A 26,947-nucleotide genomic window follows, 5' to 3' on the forward strand; every position below is an offset into this window, starting at 1 on the left:
AATAACTCATCTATCAGCCGAGTCTGGTGGAATAGGGATGGACTGCAGTACTAGATGATATTTTTATCCTCCATTATCTTTACAATATCTGCTTAAGTCTGATATCATCCAATGCCTGATTTACATGAGCTAAATATTATTCAGATTTATGCATCAAAGCACAAGAGAATAAATTAGCTGGATCGCTGTACAGCATCACCAGCTCCGATTTAATAGCCTTGGTCTAAGAGCAGGAGGGTGTAACTCAGCATGTCACAGCCTAAAAACAAGAGAGAATCCGAACAGTATGCCTCACAACATAGCACAGCCGTCAGTAAAGATGAGCACATTCTCCTTCTAATAGGAAGGAATTATTGGGAAATGGGCATTTTCACAGATCTATAAATAGAGACGAGCAGCAATGATATGCAAGTCACACACATCGAGCCCCGCTGGGGAAATAAGGTGCATCAGGCTCATTGAAAGCCAAGAATTAGGTCACGTAGCCTCGCTAGCGCACATTTTTGTCTTAGATTTGCTCATTTTGTATGCACGACCTCGAATATGAACTTTTTTCAGCATGAAACAATTTCCTAAAAAACATTATTTCAAAAACATGCTAAATGCTAGTAGCCGAAACCCCATCTCCACCGCTTTGCACCCTTTAATAGGTGTCATTCTGTGGATTCTGGAAATGTAGGAATATCATCTCCCCCTCCCCCACTGTTGCTGAACAATCAATACAGTTAATTTTGGCACCAAATACGTCAATTAGGTTATCTGATGTCAGACCGAATGCTTGGCAGTGCCCATCTGACAGCTTATGAATGGTGGAGGATAGCAAAAAAATAAAAGGATATAAAAGATTGGATGGGTTCCTGATAAAATCCCAGCACCTTGAGGAAGGCATACCCTCTCTAGAATTCCCCCTTTTTGTGAAATCTCACCTGTCTACCTATAAAAATTATTCATCAAAAACATGTGAAAATAAGCAGAGAAGAGTCATATTTTGCAGATGCATACAGCTAAAGACTTAGTTGGAAATTAAAGCTGCTGATAAAAATACAATTCCCACCTTTGTGTGTATCTTCAGTTCTGTAGCTCAAAGAACCACAAGCCTGATGTGATCTCAAAGATGAAATTCTTATCTTTTATATCACGACCTGTTTCTAGGTGCATTAGAACGGAAGATGGAAGCCTCGGAATTTATGCCCCCCTGTAGTATCTAAATTTTGACTATTCAAACTCATGCTATGTAATGACCCACATAGCAGCAATGATGGCTGTTATTGGGCCCTTGGGCCTAGTCAGTGCAAAATGAGGTGCAGTATTCCTGTAAAGAGAGCTTCCCTCATAGTCTTCTTCTTAGGGTTTGTAAGGGTGGTCAAGAGGGCAAGAATGTAGGTACTGATAAATACATTTTACTATATTGGCACAACCTTTCCTAGTTACACCACTTAGTTCTAAACTTAGTAATTGCAGCTGGAACCACTCGCTGGGAGGGAAACAGTTAACATATCAACTGTCTGTAACCAATGATATGCTGTTTTGTTATTGTAAAGCAAGAAGGAAGCTGATTGGAGAGTGCTGCCACCTCACAAGGGGAGTATAAAAACCCCTTGTGGGTGGGAGCACATGGTCTGAGGGTTCAGTCAGTATTTGAGAAGCAAGTCCAGTGTGCAGCTCCTACAGTTCTGCTATCCAGACACACTACCAGGAAGCAGAGGTGTCTCAGGCCAGCTGCCTGACACCTTGGACAGTCAGGAGACTAAGCCCCAGAGCAGAGGTCCACTGTCCAGACTCAGCTTCCTCTTACCCAGCCCAGCCTGGAGCTACTACCAGGCTGTGAGCAACCTTCCTGTGAACCAGCTATCTCCTACCAGATTTCCAGCCTGCTGAATCTGCTGTTGATATTAGGCTGTTCTCTGCTGTTGAAGTTACAATAAAGAACTGCAAGTTGACACAACGTTCCTCCGTGTAATCCCCGGGTCAGGCTGCTCCACCACCACGGGCTCCCCATCCTCTATCACCCAGGGATTCCTATATACCTCAGGGGTTGCCCTAGAGAGAAACCACTGCATCAGCCTCTCCCTCCATCTATTCTTGCACACACCACCTGCTGGAGACCTGCCAGGCTGTAGGTCCGTCCTCCGGTCCCCATACCAAGCAGCGTGACCATAGTGTCACCCAGGGGCGTCGCCATGTTAAAAGATCCGTGGCTCGTGCCCCGGATCTTTTGGCCGGAGCCCCGGATCAGCAGGTCACTGGTCCCGCTGACCGGGGAGTTTTCCTCACTCTCATCTCTATCTGTGTCGTCACTACATAGAGCCGGAAATGCAATAATATCTACATCTACATCTCGTCTGATGACGTCACCGCCGATCGTCCTGCACAAAAGACTGAAAGGGTAAGAGAAGACTGGTGAGTATTAGTGTATTTTTTGGTTTATTATTAGACAGTGTGGGCATAATTATGGACTGGGGGCATTACAGTGCACTGGAACTATTACTTTATAAAGGGGGATTTACTATGGATGGAAGACATTACTTTATAAAAGGGGGATTGCTTGGGGCATTACTATGGACTGGGGGCATTATTTAATAAAAGGGGCATTGCTGTGGGCTCAGGGCCTTACTCCATAAAGGGGGCATTTCTAGGGACTAGGGGCATTACTTTACAAAGGGCTTCATCACTGTGCACTGGAACATTACTTTATAGAAGGGGCATTGCTATGGACTAGAGACATTACTTTATAAAGGGGACATTACTTCAGACTGAGGGCATTATTTTATAAAGGGGGCATTATTATGTACTGGGGGCATTATTTTATAAAGGGGGCATTATTATGCACTGGGGGCATTATTTTATAAAGGTGGCATTATTATCCACTGGGGGGCATTATTTTATAAAGGGGGCATTATTATGCACTGGGGGTATTATTTTATAAAGGGGGCATTACTGTGGGCTAGTAGCATTACTTTATAAATTGAGCATTCCTGTGAACTGGGGGCATTATTTTATAAAGGGGGCATTTCTATGGAATGGGGGCATTATTTTATAAAGGGGGCATTTCTATGGACTGGGGGCATTATTTTACAAAGGGGGCATTTCTATGGACTGGGGGCATTATTTTACAAAGGGGGCATTTCTATGGACAGGGGGCATTATTTTATAAAGGAAGAATTACTGTGGACTGTGAGCATTACTTTATAAAGGGGGCATTATTTTGGCCTGGAGGCATTACTACATAGAGGGGGCATTACTGTAGACTGTGGATAATAATGTGGGCTGCAGGTAATTACTGTGGGCATTTTTATGTGGACTGTGGGCATTAATCTGGGCTTTACTGTGGCGTGTGGACTTATTTGGTGTGAAGGCACTATTAGGCAGGGGGCTCCTTTCAGTGGACAATGTTAGGATGGGAGCCTCAACTGGGGAAGGGTAATTATTAGGAAGGTGGAGGGGGAATTATTTAGTGTAGGGGTCACAGTGAGAGGACATTAGTGGGGTCCACAGGGATTAAGTGTGGATGGCATTATAGCATATCAGGACATATTAATGGAACATTTATTGGGTGGGTGGCACAATTAGGGGACATTATTGAATGCAAATAACACAAGAGAGAGGGGTAATATAATGCATGGGACTACTGGGGGTGGGGGGAGGGATTGGAAGATAATTCCTAAAATGTGAGGACCACAATAAGGGTGTATTATAAAGCGTAGGGATCAAAATAGGGACAATATACTGAGTTTAAACCATTAAATGTGAAATTTAATGATTGTGGGTCATTACTAAGTGTGGGGGCCATAATCAGGACAGCATTCTGCCACAATATCAGGCTTTATAAAGAATGGGGCCCACACTTGAGGTAGTGGTGGTATTTTAGAGTGCAGGAATGAGGGATTTTTACCTACAATGGGGAACATTTTACAGTGTTTTACTAGGAAGCATTATTACTGTGTACTGGTAGTATTTTCAGGGGTACTTAAAAATACCATTAAGTACCCCTGTTGGGGGAGCAGCAGCATGACACTGTTAGGAGATCAACATGGAGGGACATAAGATGTGTTTGTGGTAAACCACACCGGTATGACGTGTTGCTGAAAGAGGAGACATGGTTATACTGGGCTTAATAGAAAAGATACAGAACAGGTACAATGCGAGGGCACATCAACTGCATTTACTGGATGGAATAGGTAGGGATTTCGCCTGTGTTTTTTCTAGCTGTATAGGTACAATTGTTTTTGCTGCAAGCACATGTACAGGAGTGGACACTTCAGAAATTATGGTACATATGCATTGGGGCCCGTGCCCCAGATCTTTTGCTACCCTAGCGACGCCCCTGGCGTCACCATAGTGTGCCCAAGGCCGCATTAACCAGCCACTTCGGTATTCTGGGCCCCAGTTGTCTACAGCCACTGAAGAAAGGCTGGGCTCCGGTGGGGGATGTTGCACTTGAATATAAAATTGCATGAATTTTAATGTAAAGCGATGTAGAATATATAATCAACATGAATAATTATTACGACTTGTACTGTGTGTCATGTTTAGGTTTAGGAATAAGGGATGTTATTTTTGCTGTAGAAACATGATTTCAAGCCGTTTTGCACACATTTTCTCTTAAACAAATCTAGTTTGAGTAACATTTAGAGAAATCTTAGATGCTTCTACAATGATCCTCTCTGTTTTACTTAGCAGCAGTTGTTCTCAGTCTGGAGCCTAAATATTCCCTGATCTAATCAGCTGTAATTCTCTAGTGGAAATGCAATTCATTTGGAGTGTGATAGACCATAAAAAGATATTACCTGTGTATGAATACTGAACTAAGGCCCAAAGAGCATTGGGTTCAACGCCTTCCATTTTAATTTCCTCCTGCTTGGCTTCTCTGACGTCACTGGTGAACATTGCTGCAAAGTAATCTGATACAGAGGAGAGAACCAGCCTGGGAGGATATAATGAAGATTATTACCAGACGGTTCACTATATATTCGCTCATTTCATGACAATACAATAGTTCCTACTAGATATTTATTTTAAACCTTCTTCGGATAATGTTAAATCTGATCAATGATGGACCTAATAGACATTTGGCCACAATTCAATGTGCAACTGCATCCAGAAGACACAAAATTGACCGATTTGTAAGATAGATGGTTATTCGGGATAAATCAGTTTTTATATTATAGGCTGCTGTAAGAAAACAACCTATACTTACATCGGGTGCAGCACAGAGCCTCACATCACCGGTGACCTCTATTATATGAAAAAACAGATCAGTGACCCACAGTATAAGGGATAACAAGTTGATTGGTGAGGGTCTAACTACCAATTGAGGGAGATACAGGTAGGGCATACTTTACTCAATAGTATGGGAGTATCGGAAATTACTGCGCTGTCGTCCATCTCCGACACTACCATTCACTGTGTGAATTTGAGTGCCAGAGATATCCAAAACTATGCATGGCAATTTACGACACTCCTGTACTAGAGAATAGAATTAGAAGGGCGCATGCTCATCCTACCCTTCTCCCATTAGTGAGAATGAGACCCCTGTTCTTCTGATTGCTGTGGTTTCCAAATTTTGTAATCAGTCGGGTCCCCACTGATCAGCATGTAACTTGCTAAACCCCTTTCAAGTAATTTAAAAATGTAATAGGGTATCGGCATGCAATTTTAAAATTGAATATTCTGTTTGGCTGCGGTTACCACAGGAGAGTGCTACATACAAATTCTATAATACTACAAATTCTGGAACATAAAGAGAAAAAAGGGTTGCTAAAAATGATTTCTTTTTGGGGAGGATGGGTTGGAATAGGTGGTTAAATAATTTTTTTTACAAGGGCATATCATATGCGACAGGACCAGAATATATGAAATGCCTATACAGGCAGTCCCCGGGTTACGTACAAGATAGGGTCCGGAGGTTTGTTCTTAAGTTGAATTTGTGTGTAAGTCGAAACTGTATATTTTATAATTGTAGATCCAGACAAAAAAAAAAATTTTGGCCCCAGTGACAATTGGAGTTTAAACATTTTTTTCTGTAATGGGACCAAGGGTTATCAATAAAGTTTCATTACAGACACCTTACAGCTGATTATTGCAGTCTGGGACTATTGTAAAGGATTCAGAAAGCTTCACCTGAGGTCAGAGGGGTCTGTCTGTAACTATGGGTTGTCTGTAAGTCGGGTGTCCTTAAGTAGGGGACTGCCTGTATATATATCATGGTAGTTAATTATCGGCACTTACCTGTGTGCAGGAATCCTACGATCGCCAGCGATCAGAACAACATCACACAATTGCTTGTCTCGCAAGTAGTTTTCCATCTTCTTAAATGTCTGCTCGGCATGGTTGGGAGATTGGAAGAACTCATCTGGGGCACAGGACTCCATTGTATGGCAGGAAGATAACGTCTGGCTGCTGTTTGAGGTCCTGCTGGCAATAAAAGAAAGATCTCAATTGGAATCATAATAAAGTTATATTTAGTAGGCTGGTTTAAGCGTTTGATGAAAGAACATAATAAAAAGAAGAAAGTCATCTTTTATGTATTACTGCAGAATTTGGACTGATCAGAGTTGGCAAAAAGAGAGATAAACTCTGCAGTGTAGGAAGGAATAAAGCCAAAAAAGAGAAGACATAAGCAATGCAGGTTTTTGTGTCATCTCATCTTCATCAGCAATGTACATGATATAAATTTACTTACAGTGACTATATACTCAAAGTAGGTCATGCACCAAGTTCCTTGAAAACAAAAACATCTACAATGGGTGGGTAAAAATCATGGTGGCTCAGTGGTTAGCACAGAGCCCTGAGTTTGAGTCTGACCAAGTACAATATCTACACTCAAGTGGGTTCCAAACATGCTCTAAACTTTCCTCACAACTTCACAGTTTGGTTGCCATCCTAGGATTCGATTCGATTTAAGACTTGTCAAATTTTTCTAAAGATTTGTGTCGGGTCCAAATCTATTTGGTTTCAACTGATGCTGATTCAATTGTCCAAGAAATTGGTATCTGAATCTGTTCCTCTGACAGACAGACCTTTGTTTTCTGTCACCCCATCCCTAAGCTTTGGGATGTCCATGTCAAATCTATGTATCCGCTAATAGATTCACTTATCTCTAAACACAAAATTGGTACATTTGGGATCTGATGAAGTGAGATATGACAAGAACATCCCTGCAGAATATGCTGGTGTTACATATGGAAAATGAGGGCCCTCCAATTCAGTACAGGCAGTCCCCGGGTTACATACAAGATAGGGTCTGTAGGTTTGTTCTTACGTTGAATTTGTATGTAAGTCGGAACTGTATATTTTATCATTGTAGCTCCAGCAAGAACTTTTTTGGTCTGTGTGACAATTGGATTTTAAAAATGTTGGGTTGTCATAAGAACCAGGATTAACACTAAAGCTTCATTACAGACGCCTGTGATAACTGTTACAGCTGATCATTGTAGCCTAGGACTAAAGTACAATAAATTACCAATATCCAGAGGTCCGTTTGTAACTAGGGGTCGTATGTAAGTCGAGTGTTCTTAAGTAGGGGACTGCCTGTAATGTAAAAGCCAATTTCAAATTAGGATCATCATATTGTGTCTCATTAAATGAATGGCCAAATATTATTTCCATCAATCCATACGATAACCAGGTGACGCTACCTACAAAAGGCTGGCGCTGATACCCAACTTAGTTTATGTACTTAAATGGCATAGAGCTGTATAAAACAACTAACCCCAAACCATCTGACTGTATCCATATCCTCAGTACTTCGGCTAGAGATCAGATTAGACATAGGATATGGATATGAAGATATGGAAAAAGGGTGTCACTATTTCTACTAGCAAATGGGTGAACAAGGGGAAATGAATGTAATGTACTTCTTCTTTGGTAACATCTTATATGGTGGTCGGTTGACTTCAACCAGTCTAAGAGAAGGAAGCAATATACAATAACTACATCCGTAACATGTAACCCTATTATGTAGATAAAAGTTAAATAACAGTTTTTTTTCATTTTATAGCAGTAGGCACCTGCCGCATATAAGAGAGTGTAGAGGCCGTCTTCCACAAGAGAGTGTAGAGGCCGTCTTCCACAAGAGAGTGTAGAGGCTCTCTTCCACAAGAGAGTGTAGAAGCTCTCTTCCACAAGAGAGTGTAGAGGCTGTCTTCCACAAGAGAGTGTAGAGGCCGTCTTCCACAAGAGAGTGTAGAGGCTCTCTTCCACAAGAGAGTGTAGAAGCTCTCTTCCACAAGAGAGTGTAGAGGCTGTCTTCCACAAGAGAGTGTAGAGGCCGTCTTCCACAAGAGAGTGTAGAAGCTCTCTTCCACAAGAGAGTGTAGAGGCTCTCTTCCACAAGAGAGTGTAGAGGCTCTCTTCCACAAGAGAGTGTAGAGGCTCTCTTCCACAAGAGAGTGTAGAGGCTCTCTTCCACAAGAGAGTGTAGAGGCTCTCTTCCACAAGAGAGTGTAGAGGCTCTCTTCCACAAGAGAGTGTAGAGGCTCTCTTCCACAAGAGAGTGTAGAGGCTCTCTTCCACAAGAGAGTGTAGAGGCTCTCTTCCAGAAGAGAGTGTAGAGGCTCTCTTCCAGAAGAGAGTGTAGAGGCTCTCTTCCACAAGAGAGTGTAGAGGCTCTCTTCCACAAGAGAGTGTAGAGGCTCTCTTCCACAAGAGAGTGTAGAGGCTCTCTTCCACAAGAGAGTGTAGAGGCTCTCTTCCACAAGAGAGTGTAGAGGCTCTCTTCCACAAGAGAGTGTAGAGGCTCTCTTCCACAAGAGAGTGTAGAGGCTCTCTTCCACAAGAGAGTGTAGAGGCTCTCTTCCATAAGAGAGTGTAGAGGCCCTCTTCCATAAAAGAGTGTAGAGGCCCTCTTCCATAAGAGAGTGTAGAGGCCCTCTTCCATAAGAGAGTGTAGAGGCCCTCTTCCATAAGAGAGTGTAGAGGCCCTCTTCCATAAGAGAGTGTAGAGGCCCTCTTCCATAAGAGAGTGTAGAGGCCGCCTTCCATAAGAGAGTGTAGAGGCCGCCTTCCATAAGAGAGTGTAGAGGCTCTCTACCATAAGAGAGTGTAGAGGCCCTCTTCCATAAGAGAGTGTAGAGGCCCTCTTCCATAAGAGAGTGTAGAGGCCCTCTTCCATAAGAGAGTGTAGAGGCCCTCTTCCATAAGAGAGTGTAGAGGCCCTCTTCCATAAGAGAGTGTAGAGGCCTTCTTCCATAAGAGAGTGTAGAGGCCCTCTTCCATAAGAGAGTGTAGAGGCCCTCTTCCATAAGAGAGTGTAGAGGCTCTCTTCCATAAGGGAGAGTTGAGGCTTGTGCATAGGTCACTGTGAAGTTTTTCTCAAGGATGATGAGTGGAATGCCTGAAAGGTGATCCTTACAGAACAGGAAGTGTCAAACTCAGGGGTGTAACTTGTGCAAGAGCTGTGAGTGTAGTTGCACTAGGAGGATTAGTTAACATGCCTCTTACCCATGTGGTAAAATATCCTCTCACTCAGCCAAACCAGTTCCCTACGCTGTACTGAGGAGACCCAACCAAGTCGAAAAAGTGCTGTCTACAGCTGGGGGTCTGTTCCTTCTGGAATAGATATACTGGTTTGGTCTTAATCCCACATCATGTCATATGCCTCTTGTAGGTCATTCTTGATGTCAAGGGAGCTGCCTTACAAGGTAGCTTAAAGAGGTGGAGTTTTCCTTCTCCTATCCTGGTAAACTTGGCATATTTTCCCAGAATCCCCCTAGTGTAGCATCCATGGCTATAAGACTCCACACGCCTACACGGTCTCTGTAAAGAGAACTCTTACTTCCCGACTCTACCCCATAAGAGGAGACCAGTATTATAAACATGTTATGGGGCATGATATGGATAATGCATCGGGTTTAGCAATGTTCAGCCTAAAGGGTAGCAGTGTAAAAAACTGCATGATTTTAGGATTTTAAATTTATATATTATAGAAAAAAACAAACAAAAAAAGCATAACATAAAAAAGTGGTTTATGAGGACATATTTCCTTTCTACTAAATCACCAGCACATATGCTTTTATCACAAACTTGAAATCTATGTATAGTATAGTAGTACAATAGATTCTGAACAAGTTTCTTCATCAAGGTCGTGTGAATATAAAAATGAACTCAACCAGACATAAAACGAAACAAAAAAAAAAAAAAAAAAAAAGAACAATACAATGGGAATATAAATAGAAATCTTCCATCCCAGTGAAAACATCAGACATCCCATACTTGGTCATATACTGAAATACCTCTGTAAACGAACTAGTAACAAACTTTCATTGTTATGGATTGCAGAAATAATATCAGAATTTGTTGTGTTCTGTGTTAAAGTGGAAGTCCCATTCCAGCAAACTGATGTTATTGTTTGTATAATGAAAAGTTATACATTTTTCCAATATATTTTCCATATTAATTGTTCACGATTTTCGATTTCTCTGTTTGCTGTTATTCTATAGAAATCCTCTATCTTTACTTCCTGAAGAATTTGTCTTCATTTTTTTTATTAGTCAAAAGTGTTACAATACCGCACAATATTTGCAAAGACAATGGAATTAATGCATATACACAAGGAATGTTGTAGGACAACTCATGAAAATGAAAATAAGAGAAGACACCACTTAAGATTTTCAATTTTCCCCCTTAAAAGAGATCTACCACCAGGATGAAAGACTATATGCAAAATGAGCCTCAGGGGCTCCAGGCTCCATTAACACCTATGGAACTTGAGAACAGAAAAAAATAATTTAAGGGGCATCTACCACCAGGATGAACGACTTATGCAAATTAGCTTGACACCTTGACATTAACACCTATGGAGACTGGAGACCCTCAGGCTCATTTGCATACAGTCCTTCATCCTCATGGCAGATGTCCTTTAAGTGAAATTAGGCGCAATACGCATCTTTTAGAAATAGTGTCAACAACTGAAATTACACACAACACACAGATTAGATCATTAAATAGAAACACAAATACAAATAGGGGGGGCTTGTGGAGATAACAGGAGACTGGAGTCTAATGGGACTGGTGAAGGGGCTTCAGTTGTAGTCGGAAAAAGCATGTGCGAGGTTTAGGATAACACTCATAATCTGCCTAGAGGGAATTTGAGATTTTCTGTATGGTAGCAAGGTATGTTGTCAAACTATTGTAAGGAATTTCCGCCATTTACAGAAAAAAGATTGGGTACTGTCTACTACTAGATGTTCTGATATTGTGGGCAGAGATGAACAGACACAAAACTTTAGGTTTGGCGTCCTCCAGTCGGTGGTTCTGCGTACCCCAAGACATGTTCCTTGATGAATCCGGCAGCTTTACGCCCCTAGCAACTAGGCATGACTTTGATTGGACAGGTATGTCCACCTAGTGTCACCTGGCCAATCACAGCCATGTCTAGTTGCTAGAAGTGTAAAGCTGCCTGATTGGCTGCACTGCAGCCAATCAGGCAACATGTCCGGGCTAGGCCAAGCTGCTGAACAGAGGACACTGAACCTAAAGTTTAGGTCTACTCATCTCTAATTGTGGGTAATGTTGGAATCAGCCAATGATTAAAAAGAATGCCTGTGGCTACTAGTAATAATATACTACTAGAGGTCCAGATGGTCCATGTCAGCAGAAATCAGTGCGAGGGAATGAAAAAGAAAGGTAAAGTGGCATAAAGTGAGCACTTCCTGAATTTCCTTTGGGTATTTTTGCATAATAGGAAAAACCCAAATTGAGTGGTACAGGTCAGTCAAACGTTGTGAGCATTTTAAGGGTTACAATAAATTTGTGTTCCATGATAGTGCATTGAGGCATTTCCTCACACTGCTTTGTTCTTAATGCTGTGCTTTCAGTTAATGCTGCAGTAAAATTCAGGTTGGAAACAGAGGGCTAGATCTGTGGAGCAGCCCAATGCACAGCAGTGTGAGGATATGCCCCACTGCGCTTGAGCGCTTCAATACTACAGCATGGATTAAGTTTCACAGTCGTGCTGCTACTAATACACATGGAATGGTTACATAGAACTGCAGGGCCAATGCTTAACACTGTCTGCAGTTTTGCTGATACTTTTTCCTGTGATCCAACTTTTTTTCTTAATAGTTTTAACATTCTATGTAGATCAGTTTCAATACATATTGGTAGAACACTGTACAAATACAATTTATATTTTAAAACCATGACCATAAGAGTATTTAGGAAATGTATTTAAATTTTCTTTTCCTGTTATCAGGTAACAACGCTGTACGTGATATATGGTAGTGGTATATGGTATTATTAAAATATGATCAATGCTGATATTACACAATCATAACCTATGGTATATTGCTTATTTTTCTACTAATAAGACCAGAAAACATTTATTATTGATAACCAAAGCATTAGAATACTGCAAAGCAACATTCAAAAATGACAAAATTTCATTGGTGGACCTCAGATATTCACAACATGCAGGATCTTGCAAACTCTAGTTATGGTAAACCTATGTATACATGCAATATTTCATATAATTCACACAATTTGGAATGAGCAATGTAGTTTTGCTAAGGAAGCTCCAAGACAAATTCACATTATACACCCACAGATTGTAACAATGTAAATGTAACAATGTCTAACAATGTGGTTACATTTGCAACCAGTATTCTTCAGTACTTGGCTTTATAACATTCATTTTGTTCTTTCATTTAAAAGACCGGTATTGTCCGAAAATACTCTGACCACATTTCCAAAAATCCAAGACAGCCAAGGTGTCCATAGTACACTGGATTCCTGGATAAGACAATACAAAATCTACAACTTATAATTTTGTAGTAGCTGAAGGACTACGACTCCCAACGTGTCCTGACCGTATATAATATAAGCATAATCGAAAATTAGATTACATAACACGGCTTAGTTACACATCATAGTACCCGGACTAACCAATTAGGTTTACCTTTAATCCTTCCTTCCTCTGATAACTCAGCTTAAAGACCACATAATGTAGATGTGCCCAGTCTGCTAGGGTCCTGTTCACACACTGTACCCTACAGGAGTATAATAATAATAATAATAATAATCTTTATTTATATAGCGCCATCAAATTCCGTAGCGCTTTATACATACAATTCACACAGTTGACAATAACTGACAAGTGAGGCGCCACTGGCACCAATGAGCTACTTGGGGCAGAGCAAAATTCTGTGATGCTGCATCTAAATATACAAAACAAAATCTTGAATTCTTTACTGTGATCTACCATGGCAGAAGGTTTACACAACCTATACAGGTGGTCCCCAGGTTATGTACAGGATAGGTTCGGTAGGTTTGTTGAATTAGTATGTAAGTTGGAACTAGTATATTTTGTAAGTGGAGCTGCAGGCAAAGTATCTTTTAGTCCCAATTAGACAATAAGATTTTAGACAAGGACTAACAATAAATCTTCATTACAGACACCTTATAGTTGATCATTGAAGCCTGGAGCCAAAGTTCAGTAAATTTCCAGCATCCAGAGAGATTCACTAGATGTCATAGTGGGCAGAATAGTGGTCATAGTGGTCCGTCTATTACTAGGTGTTGTATGTAAGTTGGCCGTCCTTAAGTCAGGGATTGTTTGTATACACAAGATTGTAAAAGGAATCTGCATAAAACTATCTATAGCTAAATAAAGTCTATAAAAAGATTGGCAGGAAGATAGAAATTTAAGCAATGTCATTTGAATGGGATATTATGCAATAAGAAACCAGTGCCCAAAAGTTTCATTGGGAATTAGCTCTAAGCTGCCTCCATTGTAAGACATGCTGGAAAGCTCATGGGATCTTTACTCCAGCGTGTCTTAGTAGTCTCTTCCAGGAACTGTTCTCAAGTATAAAGGCACTTCCATAAATAGAAGACATCCTGGTCATGTTTTTGTACCACAACCCAATGTTTCCTATACAGATATCAATGTAACATGAGATTTGCCCTTGAATTTCATTTATTAGCATAGGATCTAATTAAACATTTAATCCCACGAGATGTAATAATTTAGAAAATACCACTAGAAGTTGATCTTGGACACTAAGCGCCAAACAACCTGATCTGCTGCTATTATACAACCTCTACCCTTACAATCAGATTCCACTATTAAAGCAGGGCAGCATTGTTGGCATAGCTGTTTCCATAAATTAAGTACAGTATTGGGGATAATGGATAATTCCTCAATGTTATCAGAGAGTCATATTCGGATTATACATGTCTTTTGTGGTATAATATAAAAATAAAGAGTTTATTTATTTATGCAATTAGAGGGTCAATGCTTCTTCGTTTGATTGTTTTTTGAAGATTGTGGATAATCTACCCTGATTTATGATTATTCACATTCACATTCAAAAGAATTTTGCACAAACTACACTAAAAACACATGGAAAATGAACCTATTTTTTTTTTACAGATTTTTTAGGTAACTGATACCCAATTTGCTCCTGTACTGTCTGCTGTGCTGCCCAGTGCCTCCAGATACAGCGCCTCACTTACAGCATCCCCAAAATTTGCAGTGTCCATAGATAAAAGACAGCAAAAAATATAGTAATCTACAGATTACATCTACACAAATTTTAGTGTCTTGAAGAAAGTGTAGAACTACATAAAACCTCCCAACGCAAAACATATAAAATATACATAAAAATATGTGTCTATATTCAGGACAAATAAAAAGGAAAAAAACACTAAAATACAACTTTAGATTATCTTTAAAGTCTCTAGGAACATATACATTTTTTATTTAGAATGTATGACATGATTTGTACTACATTGTAAAAACTATCACTGCTGAGCAGCTATTTGTCCTTTGTATGACATTTTAATGGATAGCGTAAAAAAAAAAATTCTGGCAGATAAATGGATATAAATGGTCAATGCTTCCTCCCTCTGGGACCTCCATCATATGGCTAATAACCAAAATGTGATCCTGACCTGCATGAACTGCTCTCAGACTCAATATCTTCCTCGCTGACACCATCTTCAGTTTCTGGTTTGTTAAGCCAAAGTCCTGATTCGGAGGCACCTGATCCAAGCTCAGCTGAGGGAGGAATATGCTCGGCTGCAGATGCCATGGTGCAGGGAGGTAAATTTTGGAAGCCCTGGTTGCTGGTTGTCCTGTATTCGATGGGTAGAGGGAGGTTACTTGAGTCCAACAACTTTTCGCCCCCAGTCAACGGGCTCTGAGGACTACTCAAAAAGTCTCCTTGCTGGGCTGCAGTGACAGGTGCTGCCTGGTGGCCAAACCACCTCCATCTGATTTTTAGTATCTGCTTCACATCAAAGTCCTTGCGGGAGCCAGACATTCTCCTAGAGAGCAAATGATTGTCTAGGCAACTAGGGGAGGAATAAAAAACCCACGCTGCACACCCAAGATCTACATAGTCACCCTGACAGAAGGAAGGGAACACAAGATCCGAGGACAACGAGAAAACTCCTTGGATGCTAGAAGCCAACCATCCTCCTTGAAGTCCTGCAGATGTCGGATGAGGAGATGCAGCCTATGTGCCTCCAACATGAAAATCTAAAAAGCACAGCACTTTCCACCGCATTCTTCCTCTGTCTGTGACTATTTGCTTTCAAAGACACTGACAGCGTTCATGAAAGTCTTTCAGATGCTCAACACCTCCCCCTTCTCCATACCCACAAATGACAGCACTATTCACACAATGCATCTTCTCCGGCCACAAAAGCTCAAAATGCACCAACAATTATGTTCCGTCCGCATTATGAACATTGACAAATACAAGGGATGAGGATGATACCAGGCACATGGAGAGTCTTCTTCTCACTGTCTGCCAGACTTGTTTACATCTAAATGGACACTTAATGAATATTTCAGCATAATGGACCAGATCAATGTTACTCATTACTACATGCAATGGGACGAGCGCCAAGTGAAGGCCATATACAGACCACTGCAGGACCAGTCAAAATCACTGCTGTAATAACTGAATTTACAGAAAAAAAACAAAAGCCAGTGTTCATATTAAAGCAAAGTACATTATATTACTAATAGGCTGAGTTTACATTATTTCTGAATGTTACTTTAAAAAGGGTTCTTTGGCCCCTTATCCTTTTTCGCTCTGATGACCTGTGCACAGGTGAATAGGAGATGCAGTGCAGTTCTGTGGCACGGCCACTATACACCAGGCTGAACCCTTTAGACTTCATCTACTGTATAGGATCAAAGGAAATCTATCATAATAAACTAGAGTCACTTACCCATAGACCCAGGAACTGTGACTGTGGTAATCTTCTTCTATTTCTTATCCATGGCCTTCTCCCTTTTAAAATCTACTTTTAAAATTTTGCTAATGAGCTCGAGGGTTACTGGGGCTCTTGCCAGAGCATCTCCGTGCTGCAGCTACACGGGCTGATACACTGTGCACGGAGCACTTCTCCCTCCCAATGTGTGCTTAAACTTCCTCAGCTGCATTAAGATTACATCAGGTAGAAGGAGGGGAAAGTCCTGAAGGGAAGGGGAGACAGTGTAACAGCCTGTGAAGCCGAAGCAAGGAGGAGCTCTGGCAACATCCACAGGAGCCCTACAGTCTCATTAGTATAATTTTCAAAGCTGATTTTAGAAGGAAGGAGCGCATGGATATAGTAAATATAATTAGATTACCACAGTCACAGTGCCTGGATCTATGAGAAAGTGTCCCTGGTTTATCATGTTTGATGTTGATGATAGATTTCCTTTAAAGGAACACTCCAGTCACAGCTAATTCATTGAATAATACATGGTGCAAGACCCGAAGGGAGGAGCACGACCCATTTCCAATGTATTCCTAGTACCTAGAGCTGTGCTCCTCCCTTCAGGCCTTGCACAATGTATAACTCAATGAATCCGCTTTGAGTGGAGTGTTCCTTTCAGTTACGTATGAAAACTGGTGCCCAATAGTTTCTCCTCCACATATGTGGACACTTACTAGCACTAATAAATTACATGTAAATATGGAGGGCGGGAAGGGGTTGTTACACTTTTTACATCAGGGCCTTGAAGTTTCCAGTGACGGATCCGTTTTTCTGTATACAGGGGGTCCCCTACTTAAGAACACCTGACTTACATACGACTCCTAGTTACAAACGGACCTCTGGATTTTGGTAATTTACTGTACTGTACTGTAGTCCTAGGCTACAATAAACAGCTTTAACAGTTATCAATAGTGCCTGTAATTAAGATTTATTGTTAATCCTGGTTCTGATGAAAATTTTTAAAATCCAATTTGTCACAGAGATCAAAAATTTTTTGAATGCGGTTACAACTTGCATATATAACATATAACTATATATGTTATCCAGAAACAATTAATATTTAGTGAAGGTGATGTATATATAGAAAACCACACTACAACAAACTACAAAGTGTAGCTGCTGCAACTAACCAGCAGTAGAGATAAAACTGATGATACTAAGAACCTATAAAGTGACTAATAGAAAAAAAATAGAGGATGATTATCTCTATGGTTACATTGGTCTATAATATGTTCATATATGTAGATTCCTGAATAATTTTTTATCTTCCAGTTATTCATGCATAAAACATAGTGTCAGAGGGTTAATACAAACAAAAAAAGTGCATTTATTGAATGTCTTCTATGGCAAAGAACAACACGATTTTTTTTTTTTTGCTTTATCTCAAATAACTACGTCGGAAAAAGTGTAAAAAAAAAAAAGAAACTATAGGAACAGGAGAACAGAAAACAATCATTTAAAGGGCATCTACCACCAGGATGAAGGACTGTATGCAAATGACCTTGAGGGGCTCCAGGCTCCATTAACACCTATGGAGCCTGGAGCCCCTCAGGCTCATTTGCATACAGTCTTGCATCCTGGTTGTAGGTGCCCTTTAATTGTTACAAGGTAAATTCATGCAAATTTGGTAAAAGTGGGAAGGTAGTGGGTTTGACGCCAAGTTATTGTTAGTGGGTTTTAATTAATTAGATGCATCTCCTGCCCCGGAAAATCAGCTCCTCAGATTTGAACTATATATTTTTTTTACCACTTTCATTCCCAAAATTATAATTAATATGATAATTTCAGGAGAACACCTTTCTACTATAAAGTGGTGTGCGCCATGCAAATGCCCCATAGGTCACGTTATGTCTTTAAAACGGCCCAGTGCCATAAGTAGGAACTTAAATCATACATTTTATTGTAAAATGTAGTGTAAAAAATATGCTAATTATGCTTTCATATCACTAAGAATTATACCAACGCATGTGACAGTTTTACACAAAGGAGTCACATATAAGTCAAATGCCACAGCTATATCTGGAGCCGAAGATTTCCAGAAAATACTCATTTGCTACTTAAGAGGAAGATGTGACCCTTGTGGAGCCCGGCAGCACCTAGCAATAGGCTTCATCATAAACCATCAGAAAGATGTCAAACAGGAAGCATTTAAGAATATTGTAAGAAATATTCTGCATTTAGTAAATGTTGGGCTTCCGCCTAAATATTAATCATCCTAATGGTCTCATATGGCATCATTGAGGTCAAAAGTTTTCCATTCTAATCAATAGTCCATCTACGGGTGGCGTCACACTGCCCATTTATCATTGACGGTTTTTCCACAGCAGGAAACAAAAAAAGCAAAGTCTTCTTCATGAAATATGTAGTAGAGATTCTACTGAAGATGAGAATGACTCTGAAATATTGTATTTTCCATGGGTTTGCGACTTCACATAAAAATATACTAGCACTGACAAAGAGCGATGTATAGAATCGGAGCAAAACAAAGCAGGAAGAATGTGGTACAGAACAAAAGCCGATAAGAAATGTATCAATGCTGCACAGTTTGCCTTATAGACAGACAATAGAAGAATAAAAAGTAATACAATAAAGATACATTGCGAGTTCAATGAATCGGCCTTGGCCTCTTGGCTACATTCAATGTAAGGTGGTTTCTATTGTTCTCTATGTTGCCCTGTGTATTGTTCTAGATTAGCTGTGGATATTTTTAATGTTCCAACAGTTTTATTCACTCACCTGTGGCCCCCAGATTGTGCAGCTCTACACGTCCAATGTCTCAATAGGTACAGAAGGAATCAATATGGATTATAAAAAGGGTTGAGACAAATCATTCAGTTACCATTAAAAGGAATCTCCGCTGGAGTTATCCCCAATTTTAAGGTACCTAAAAATATAGGTAGATCAAAGGAAGTTCCATCGATAAGGTCCTTCAAAATGTAATGGGTTTTTATGAGATTTGATAATCAATTGACAAAGGAATCTGTCAGCCAGTTTGACCATACATAAGATGTAGACAATGTTGGATAGCAACCCTAGAGGGTGGTTTAATCATACCTTTGTGTGTGGGTTATTGAAACGGATGATTTACTCTAGGGTTAGGTTATCGTTAACAGATTGCTAGGCCTGAAGGAGTTAAAGTCAGAAAACCCCTTACAATGAATATCTATAACCTAGGGAAAACAAAACTAACTTCATAAATGGATGTTAACTCGTTTTTCCCTCTTAAGACTCATAAATCTTTCAAGAAACCCAGACTATGCTAGAAATCAATATTATATATTGTCCCATTTCCTGCAAGTGGATAAAACATTAATGAATCAATAAGTCTATATTTTAATATTCTGTTATAAATATATAGCAATAACTGTGATATACTGTGACATACAATGCACCGCGCTGGATGAAGAATTTCTATAGTCTGGTTGTGGAAAATAGGCTTTGCGGCTGCACACATTATGCACACTGCAAACATATCAATGATTTATGCTCCTCTGCCCTACTTTATTCGCCCACCATGGTGAGGAGTTCAAGGCAACATTTTCTTCCCAAGAAAACAAACATAATGGCAGTGAGTTTATCAATTGATATAAGGCTCCTATGTTTAAAAAAAAAAAAGTTGGGTGGTGGTGCATGTGCACTATAAAAGACTTTAATATTTAAATAAGGTTTGTAGTGCTCAAAGGGTAGTCCCAAATCCATCAAGAAGAGGCCGAATCGACAAATAAGAAGTAGCCGGCATGGCGCTGCCTGGTTGGAGGGAGCAAAAGCTAAGGGGTGTTCGATCAGGTGAGAGGGAGTCGAAAGGGAAGGGGTTTTTAGAAATGGTTAAGGCTGAAGGGGACAGTCGGCTATTTTATATATATAATTTGTTGCTGCGTTAGGGGTTAGGGCAGTGGTGGCGAACCTATGGCACGGGTGCCACAGGTGGCACTCAGAGCCCTTTCTGTGGGCACCTAGGCCTTCACCCCAGCACAGAATTTGCTAGATGTGACTCAAGGCTTCCTCCTGTGGTCCAAGACAGCCATGGACATGCCATGCTAAAGCGACACCACCTTGGCTGCCAGGACTACACGAGAAGCGAGAAGGTGTGGACAGAAATGGATAATCATTGGAGCTCCTGCTCTGGGTCCCCTGATTCTTTCTCTTCAGGAGACCCTGGAAGGAAGCTATAATCCAAATTTCTCCATCATCTTTCTATTGTATTGGTGCCAACACAATTGATACAGCTGGGATCACTAGGTTACTGCATAAATTGTCATGTTGGCACTTTGAGACATAAAAGTATGTTTTGGTTGTAGATCGGGCACTCTGTCTCTAAAAGGTTTGCCATCACTGGGTTAGGGGTTTGGCATAGCAGCTGTAGACGTGGAGGGAGGTAAAAAAGTTTTCGGAGTTGGTGGAGCGATGGTGAAAAATATGTGGAGAATTTTACAAATCGGAAGTTTGGGACGCCTGCGGGGTGGCAGTTTGGGCTCCTGTTGGTTGGTGTCCCGAGGAGCCGGTTTTCAAATGGGGGAAATAGCTATCTGCAATTATTGGTGGCCTTGAACCAGAGGGAGAGCTTAGGGGTAAATAAAAGGTGGTAGGCAGTTTGTTTGTAGCTCCGAGGACCTCAATTCCCTGGGTAGAGATAGGATGATTTTATACATTTTTCAGATACAGTTATTTATAAATTTGTTGTATGTTGTTTTGTTAATAAAATGGCTGCTGTCCAGTCTTTATTTGCAGTGGCGGACCTGCGTGGAGAGGTTCTAAGAATGGCCAGACTAGCAGCCTTAACAGAGTCAAGGAGCGACCAGAGTCAAGGGTGCAGCGTAAAGTGCACTGGTACTCTACAAGAGTTGGTGCACTTTCCTCATTTGGACAGCCCAATGTGAAATAGAGACCTCATTTGCATATGAAATATCCCCCCCCCCCCCTCAGCACTGCTAACTATTTATCTATTGCCACACAGGTACTGCATGTCTGCACATGTTCTTAAAGCTCCTTAGGTGGTCATAAGACAATCATTGCAGACAACCCCTTTAAAGACGTGTAGATATACAATTACATGAACACATGAGGAAATACTTTTAGTCATTCTTAAATTATAATTCTGGAAAATATTTTCTTCTAGTGCCGAGTGCTATTCCCCTGGAATTCCACAGCGTGTATGAATAAAGCGATATTAGTAATGAATAGGAAAAAGCACACTTACAGCTTTCAGCTACATTCACACGAACACATGCCCATTCTTTCGCGGTGATGGAGAGGAGATGTGGTGACCCCTCCCCTCTCGATTGCAATGCATGGCGCACAGCGCCCTAACACGGGGAGGATAGGACATGTCCGATCTTTTCCCCATGTACAGAGCGGTACAGTGCTGCACCGTATCGCTCCATGCACCCATTGCCTTCTATGGGGGACGTATGTACAGTCGCAAGCTTGCAGTCGTGCATACGTCCCTCCAAAATTTGTGCGAATACAGCCTTACCCTTAGTTGATATCTGATATATACAGTTTGTTGAAGTAAAAAGAAAATTCACATTTTTGCTAATTAAAAAAAGTGTGCTGATATCCCTAAAAAATCAAGTGTGTCCAACTGCCTTTAGATGTAACCATTAGTAAATACAGTTTATCTGTATATTATTTACTCAGTATCATTACCGTTGTTTTACTTAAGCCTCAGAGGTTTATTAGAGAACATAAGTGAACAACTGCATCATGAAAACCAAGAAATATACCAGACAGCTCAGGGATTAAGTTGCAGTAAAGTGTATTACAGGGTTTAGTTTTAAAAGACATTGCTCAAGCTCTGAACATCTCACCGAGCGTGGGGCAATTGTTATATGCACAATAGAAGTGGGGCACAACTGGTAATCTACCAAGACATGGCCTTCTACCTACACTGACAGTCTAGCCCTAGAATGCATACCTGGGGCCTCGCAGGCCTGCTCTGTTAGTTTTTTTCTTTTTACCGCAAGATTACTTTAGTTAGAATTCTGAAACTCTAGGTATTCCTCAGTTATATAGTTGTTAGTCATTTCCAGTTGTTCATATATTTTTATGTTACAGGCATTTCGGTATAATAACTCTTTTTTGTGAATACCCCATATTTACATACCTGGGGCCTTTTAGGCCCTTACTAGGTTTACATGTCTTTTTGTCTTTTCTGTTGCTGGGAAAAACTGTGACTTAGACTGCATTCACACTGCCGTTGCCCGCCGTACCGTAGCGGGCAACGGCAGCACGCGGGGAGATGAGGAGGAGTTGAGCGCAGCTCACCCCCACCCCTCTCCATAGGAGGTTATGGGGCACGGCGCCGTATTACGGGAAAAGATAGGACATGTCCTATCTTTTTCCCGGGTACGGAGTGGTACGGTGCCGCACGTGTGCTGCACTGTACCGCTCCCGTAGGGCGCCGTGCGCCCATTGCCGTCTATGGGGGACGTATATCGGCCGTATATACGTCGGCAGTATATATGTCCCCCATATGGTCGTGTGAATGTAGCCTTAGTCTTTATGACTGAGTGTGGATTGTGCCTGACTACATGGTCATGTGATCTTGGGAAGGAGGCTACCTCATGATGTCATGCGTCTCTGACATCATCATAGTTCCTGAACAGGAAGGAGGAAGGAGTCCGTTTTCTTGTTTCTTGAAAAAGAAACTCTGAGCTCCAAAAATCCAAAGATTTCCACGTCACCTAAAAGAAAGTGGTGACCTGCTGAAGGTGAGCGGAGGGGGCTGCACAGACACTAACAAAGAGTCTACAACCCTTATTGTAATCATTTTTTTTCATTATAGTTTACTGACTTCTAAGGTTACAATGACACAGTCTACATCCAGGGGTTTGACTGACCAAGAAATCAAAACAATCATTTTTGATAGACAGTCCCGTGTAAAATACTACAATTTCATCTTCCAGATGTTGAATTACAGATAACATGTGAAAGATGCTGCGGTCATTAGTAAATTCGAAAAGGAAACTTTGAAAAGGGATATTCCTGCAGCATGTTTACTGCAACTTTTATATAAAAAAAATTTTTTGACAAAAAAACGTTATTATAAAGAGTTATATTGAATGAGTATATTGGGCGTTTTAAGCCCGTTCAGTTACTTTGGTTTTTTTTTGCACAAAATGTTTTGAATTATTCACATCTTAGGATGCATTCTCACTAGTGCTGATGTTTGCCAGGAGGTGATCCGTAATGGATATGATCTCTTGGTAACTCCAGTTAAGGTTGCCGGAATGCCCGGATTCTACCAACCTTAGCTGGGGACACCAGGAGGTCAGATCCAGTACAGATCCCCTCCCGGCAGACACCAGCGCTAGAAGGAATGCATCCTTACTTTGCATTTTTAAAATAAACTTTAAAAAGTATTTTTATTTGAGTTATTCCATGTTATTTGCACACGGGCCTAAAAGGCCCCAGGTATGTAATAGTGTAGATTTCTATGGTCATGCATTCTAGGGCTAGACAAGAAGAAGCAGCCAAGAGGCTCAGGGTTACTCTGGAGGAGTTGCCTAAATACACATAAGCTTTAAGCACTTTTGCCAACACTGATAATATAGATCGCTGAGAAAAAGAAAGGTAATTTCTTTTAAGTTTTTGTGTGATGATTCGGGTGCTGGTAGACTCCTTTCAGGTGGAATCCAGGTTGGCAATTTGTGGAATTAGGTTGGTATCATGAGCAGGGTTGGACTGGCCCACCAATGAACCAGAGAAACCACTGGTAAGCCCCAACACCTTTTTGCTCCACACCTCCAATATAAGGGGGTGGCCCACAATATGAGGGGGGAGATGAGCGTGGCCCACAATATGAGGGGGGGAGATGAGCAGTGCCCACAATATGAGGGGGGAGATGAGCGTGGCCCACAATATGAGGGGGGAGATGAGCGTGGCCCACAATATGAGGGGGGAGATGAGCGTGGCCCACAATATGAGGGGGGAGATGAGCGTGGCCCACAATATGAGGGGGGAGATGAGCGTGGCCCACAATATGAGGGGGGAGATGAGCGTGGACCACAATATGAGGGGGGAAATGAGCGGGGCCCACAATATGAGGGGGGAGATGAGCGTGGACCACAATATGAGGGGGGAGATGAGCGTGGCCCACAATATGAGGGGGGAGATGAGCGTGGCCCACAATATGAGGGGGGAGATGAGCGTGGCCCACAATATGAGGGGGGGAGATGAGCGTGGCCCACAATATGAGGGGGGGAGATGAGCGTGGCCCACAATATGAGGGGGGGAGATGAGCGTGGCCCACAATATGAGGGGGGGAGATGAGCGTGGCCCACAATATGAGGGGGGGAGATGAGCAGTGCTCACTATATGAGGGGGGGAGATGAGCAGTGCCCACAATATGGGGGGGGAGATGAGCGTTGCCCACAATATGAGGGGGGAGATGAGCGTGGCCCACAATATGAGGGGGGAGATGAGCGTGGCCCACAATATGAGGGGGGAGATGAGCGTGGCCCACAATATGAGGGGGGAGATGAGCAGTGCCCACTATAGGAGGGGAGGAGATGAGCGTGGCCCACAATATGAGGGGGGAGATGAGCGTGGCCCACAATATGAGGGGGGAGATGAGCGTGGCCCACAATATGAGGGGGGAGATGAGCGTGGCCCACAATATGAGGGGGGGAGATGAGCGTGGCCCACAATATGAGGGGGGGAGATGAGCGTGGCCCACAATATGAGGGGGGAAGATGAGCAGTGCCCACAATATGAGGGGGGAAGATGAGCGGGGCCCACAATATGAGGGGGGAGATGAGCGGGGCCCACAATTTAAAGATTTGGAAGAAAATATTTTTTTAATTATTCAAATTAGGCTGATGCCCTTGGCAGAACTTCTCTCGGGTCTGATGGGATCTAATTTATGGAAGCCAATGGTCCTAAACAACATATTAGGTATCACCACATCCCAAAATTCCCAATCTATAAAATATAAAAATGATTATTCCCGGCGGTGAACTTCGTAAGGAAAAAATGCGCTCAAATGTCCAAATCGCCAATTTTTTGCAGTTTCATAACACATAAAAAAATTTGTTACAAAATTTATTTGAATCGCAACATAGCAAAATGAAGAAATTTATTTTTCGAACAAAAAGGTTTTTATTTATTAAATCTATTAACACCTAATAAAACCTATATAAATTTGGTATCGCTGTGATTGTACCGAACCAAAGAATATATTAGAGGTGACAATTTCACAGCATTTTGAATTATATTTCCACTTGCCAGGACACAAGATGGAATATAAAATATCATCACTAAGAAGTACAATTTGTCATTCAGGAAACAAGCCCTCATACAGCTCTGTACATGGAAAAAAAAATGTATGGATTTTTGAAAGTGATAGTAAAAGTAAAATAGAAACCCATCAGGGACAAGGGGTTTATATGCCCCCTATACCACATGATAAAAAGTTTACAAATTCTCTGGGATAAAGGATTGTAGTACCTAAGGCCACGTTCACACCTGGCATTTTGGTTACATTTGGAATCGCAATTCAAAGGCTCCACTCGTGATCACATATTTTGGTAACAATGTGGCAGATTTAGCTACCCGGTCCATTCGCGATACAGCGGCGCTTTCTCTGCGGTGGATTCGGGTCTGGCTGGGATTCACTAAGGTAGTTCCTCCGACATCCACCAGGTGTCGCTGCTGCGCTGAAGTCCGCCGAGGCCCGCCGAAATGCACTGAAGTTCACCGGCCTATTCCTGGTGAAGGTAAGCGCGAGTCCTGCGACACTTTTTTTTTTTTTTTTAATGGCGGCGGTTTTTCCGAATCCGTTGGGTTTTCGTTCGGCCACGCCCCCCCCCCCCATTTCCGTCACGTAAATGCCAGCCCCGATGCGCCACAATCCGATCGCATGCACCAAAATCCCGGGGCAATTCAGGGAAAAATCGTCGCAAATCGGAAATATTCGGGTAACACGTCAGGAAAACGCGAATCGGGCCCTTAGTAAATGACCCCCATTGTGTTTCCAACACGTTAACTAAACGCAAAGTAAATGCAATCTTACCGCAACGTGCGATCGCTGGTGGTGCCTTTGGATTTTGTTTCAAAATGCAACCAAAATGCCACGTGTGAACGTGGCCCTGGGGGATCTACAAACATATTGTGGCAGATGAAAACTATTCTGCCCTACAAAGCTCAATAGCTCCTTCCCTTCCACACCCATGTCCGTGGCCCTGACAGCGGTTGACATCCTCATGTGGGGTGTCCACTTACTCTTCAGAAGAAACTGCACAATATATTCCTAGATGCGTTTTCTTTTTTTATTCAGTAAATGTGGGTAAATTTTACGGCTAAATTAATGTTTTAATGATAAATATTAGTGAATTCCAACTCAAACCTTCATTTTGTTTGTAGTCCACTAACTTGATGTACAACATGTCACAAAAAAAAAAAACATTCCCAAAGCCACCTGGGTTAGTTAAAAAGTTCTAAAGTTACATAAAAATGGAAAATAGAGTCTGTATGGATAAGAGCATATCTGCATATATGCAAATTGTAAGATAATTTGTATATTCATGCTGACTTTAATAAAGAAGATTTAAACAGAAAAAGTTCTAAAGTTATTACAGGATAAAGTGACACATGCTGGTTTTGAAAAAAAAAAAAAAATAGGCTTTGGTCATCAAGGTGTAAATGAGCTTGGTCAGTAAGGGGTTAAGTTAAAATTTTGAAAATAAACACCTTAAACAGGACTGTGCCCCCTTTCGTGTGTGGGATCCAGAAA

At 41.4% G+C, this 26,947-nt stretch overlaps 1 protein-coding gene across 5 annotated transcripts in view; it reads right to left on the reverse strand.

Moving 5' to 3' along the window:
• Positions 1–26,947, reverse strand: part of KLHL5 (kelch like family member 5) — a 45,403-nt gene that overhangs the window by 16,039 nt on the left and 2,417 nt on the right. The window contains exons 1-3 of one of the 5 annotated variants that reach the window (XM_072125658.1): positions 14,893–15,529; positions 6,229–6,414; positions 4,788–4,924 (exon numbers count right to left, since the gene is read on the reverse strand). In XM_072125658.1, the coding sequence (XP_071981759.1) occupies positions 4,788–4,924; positions 6,229–6,414; positions 14,893–15,263 (694 nt within the window). In that variant the 5' untranslated portion in view covers positions 15,264–15,529. Of the gene's footprint in view, positions 1–4,787; positions 4,925–6,228; positions 6,415–14,892; positions 15,530–26,947 lie in introns of those variants that run through there. The other 4 variants (XM_072125640.1, XM_072125650.1, XM_072125674.1 and 1 more) reach the window with 4 other exon arrangements.

The sequence above is a fragment of the Engystomops pustulosus genome, chromosome 1 (genome assembly GCF_040894005.1).
Source record: "Engystomops pustulosus chromosome 1, aEngPut4.maternal, whole genome shotgun sequence".
Lineage (NCBI taxonomy): Eukaryota > Metazoa > Chordata > Amphibia > Anura > Leptodactylidae > Engystomops > Engystomops pustulosus.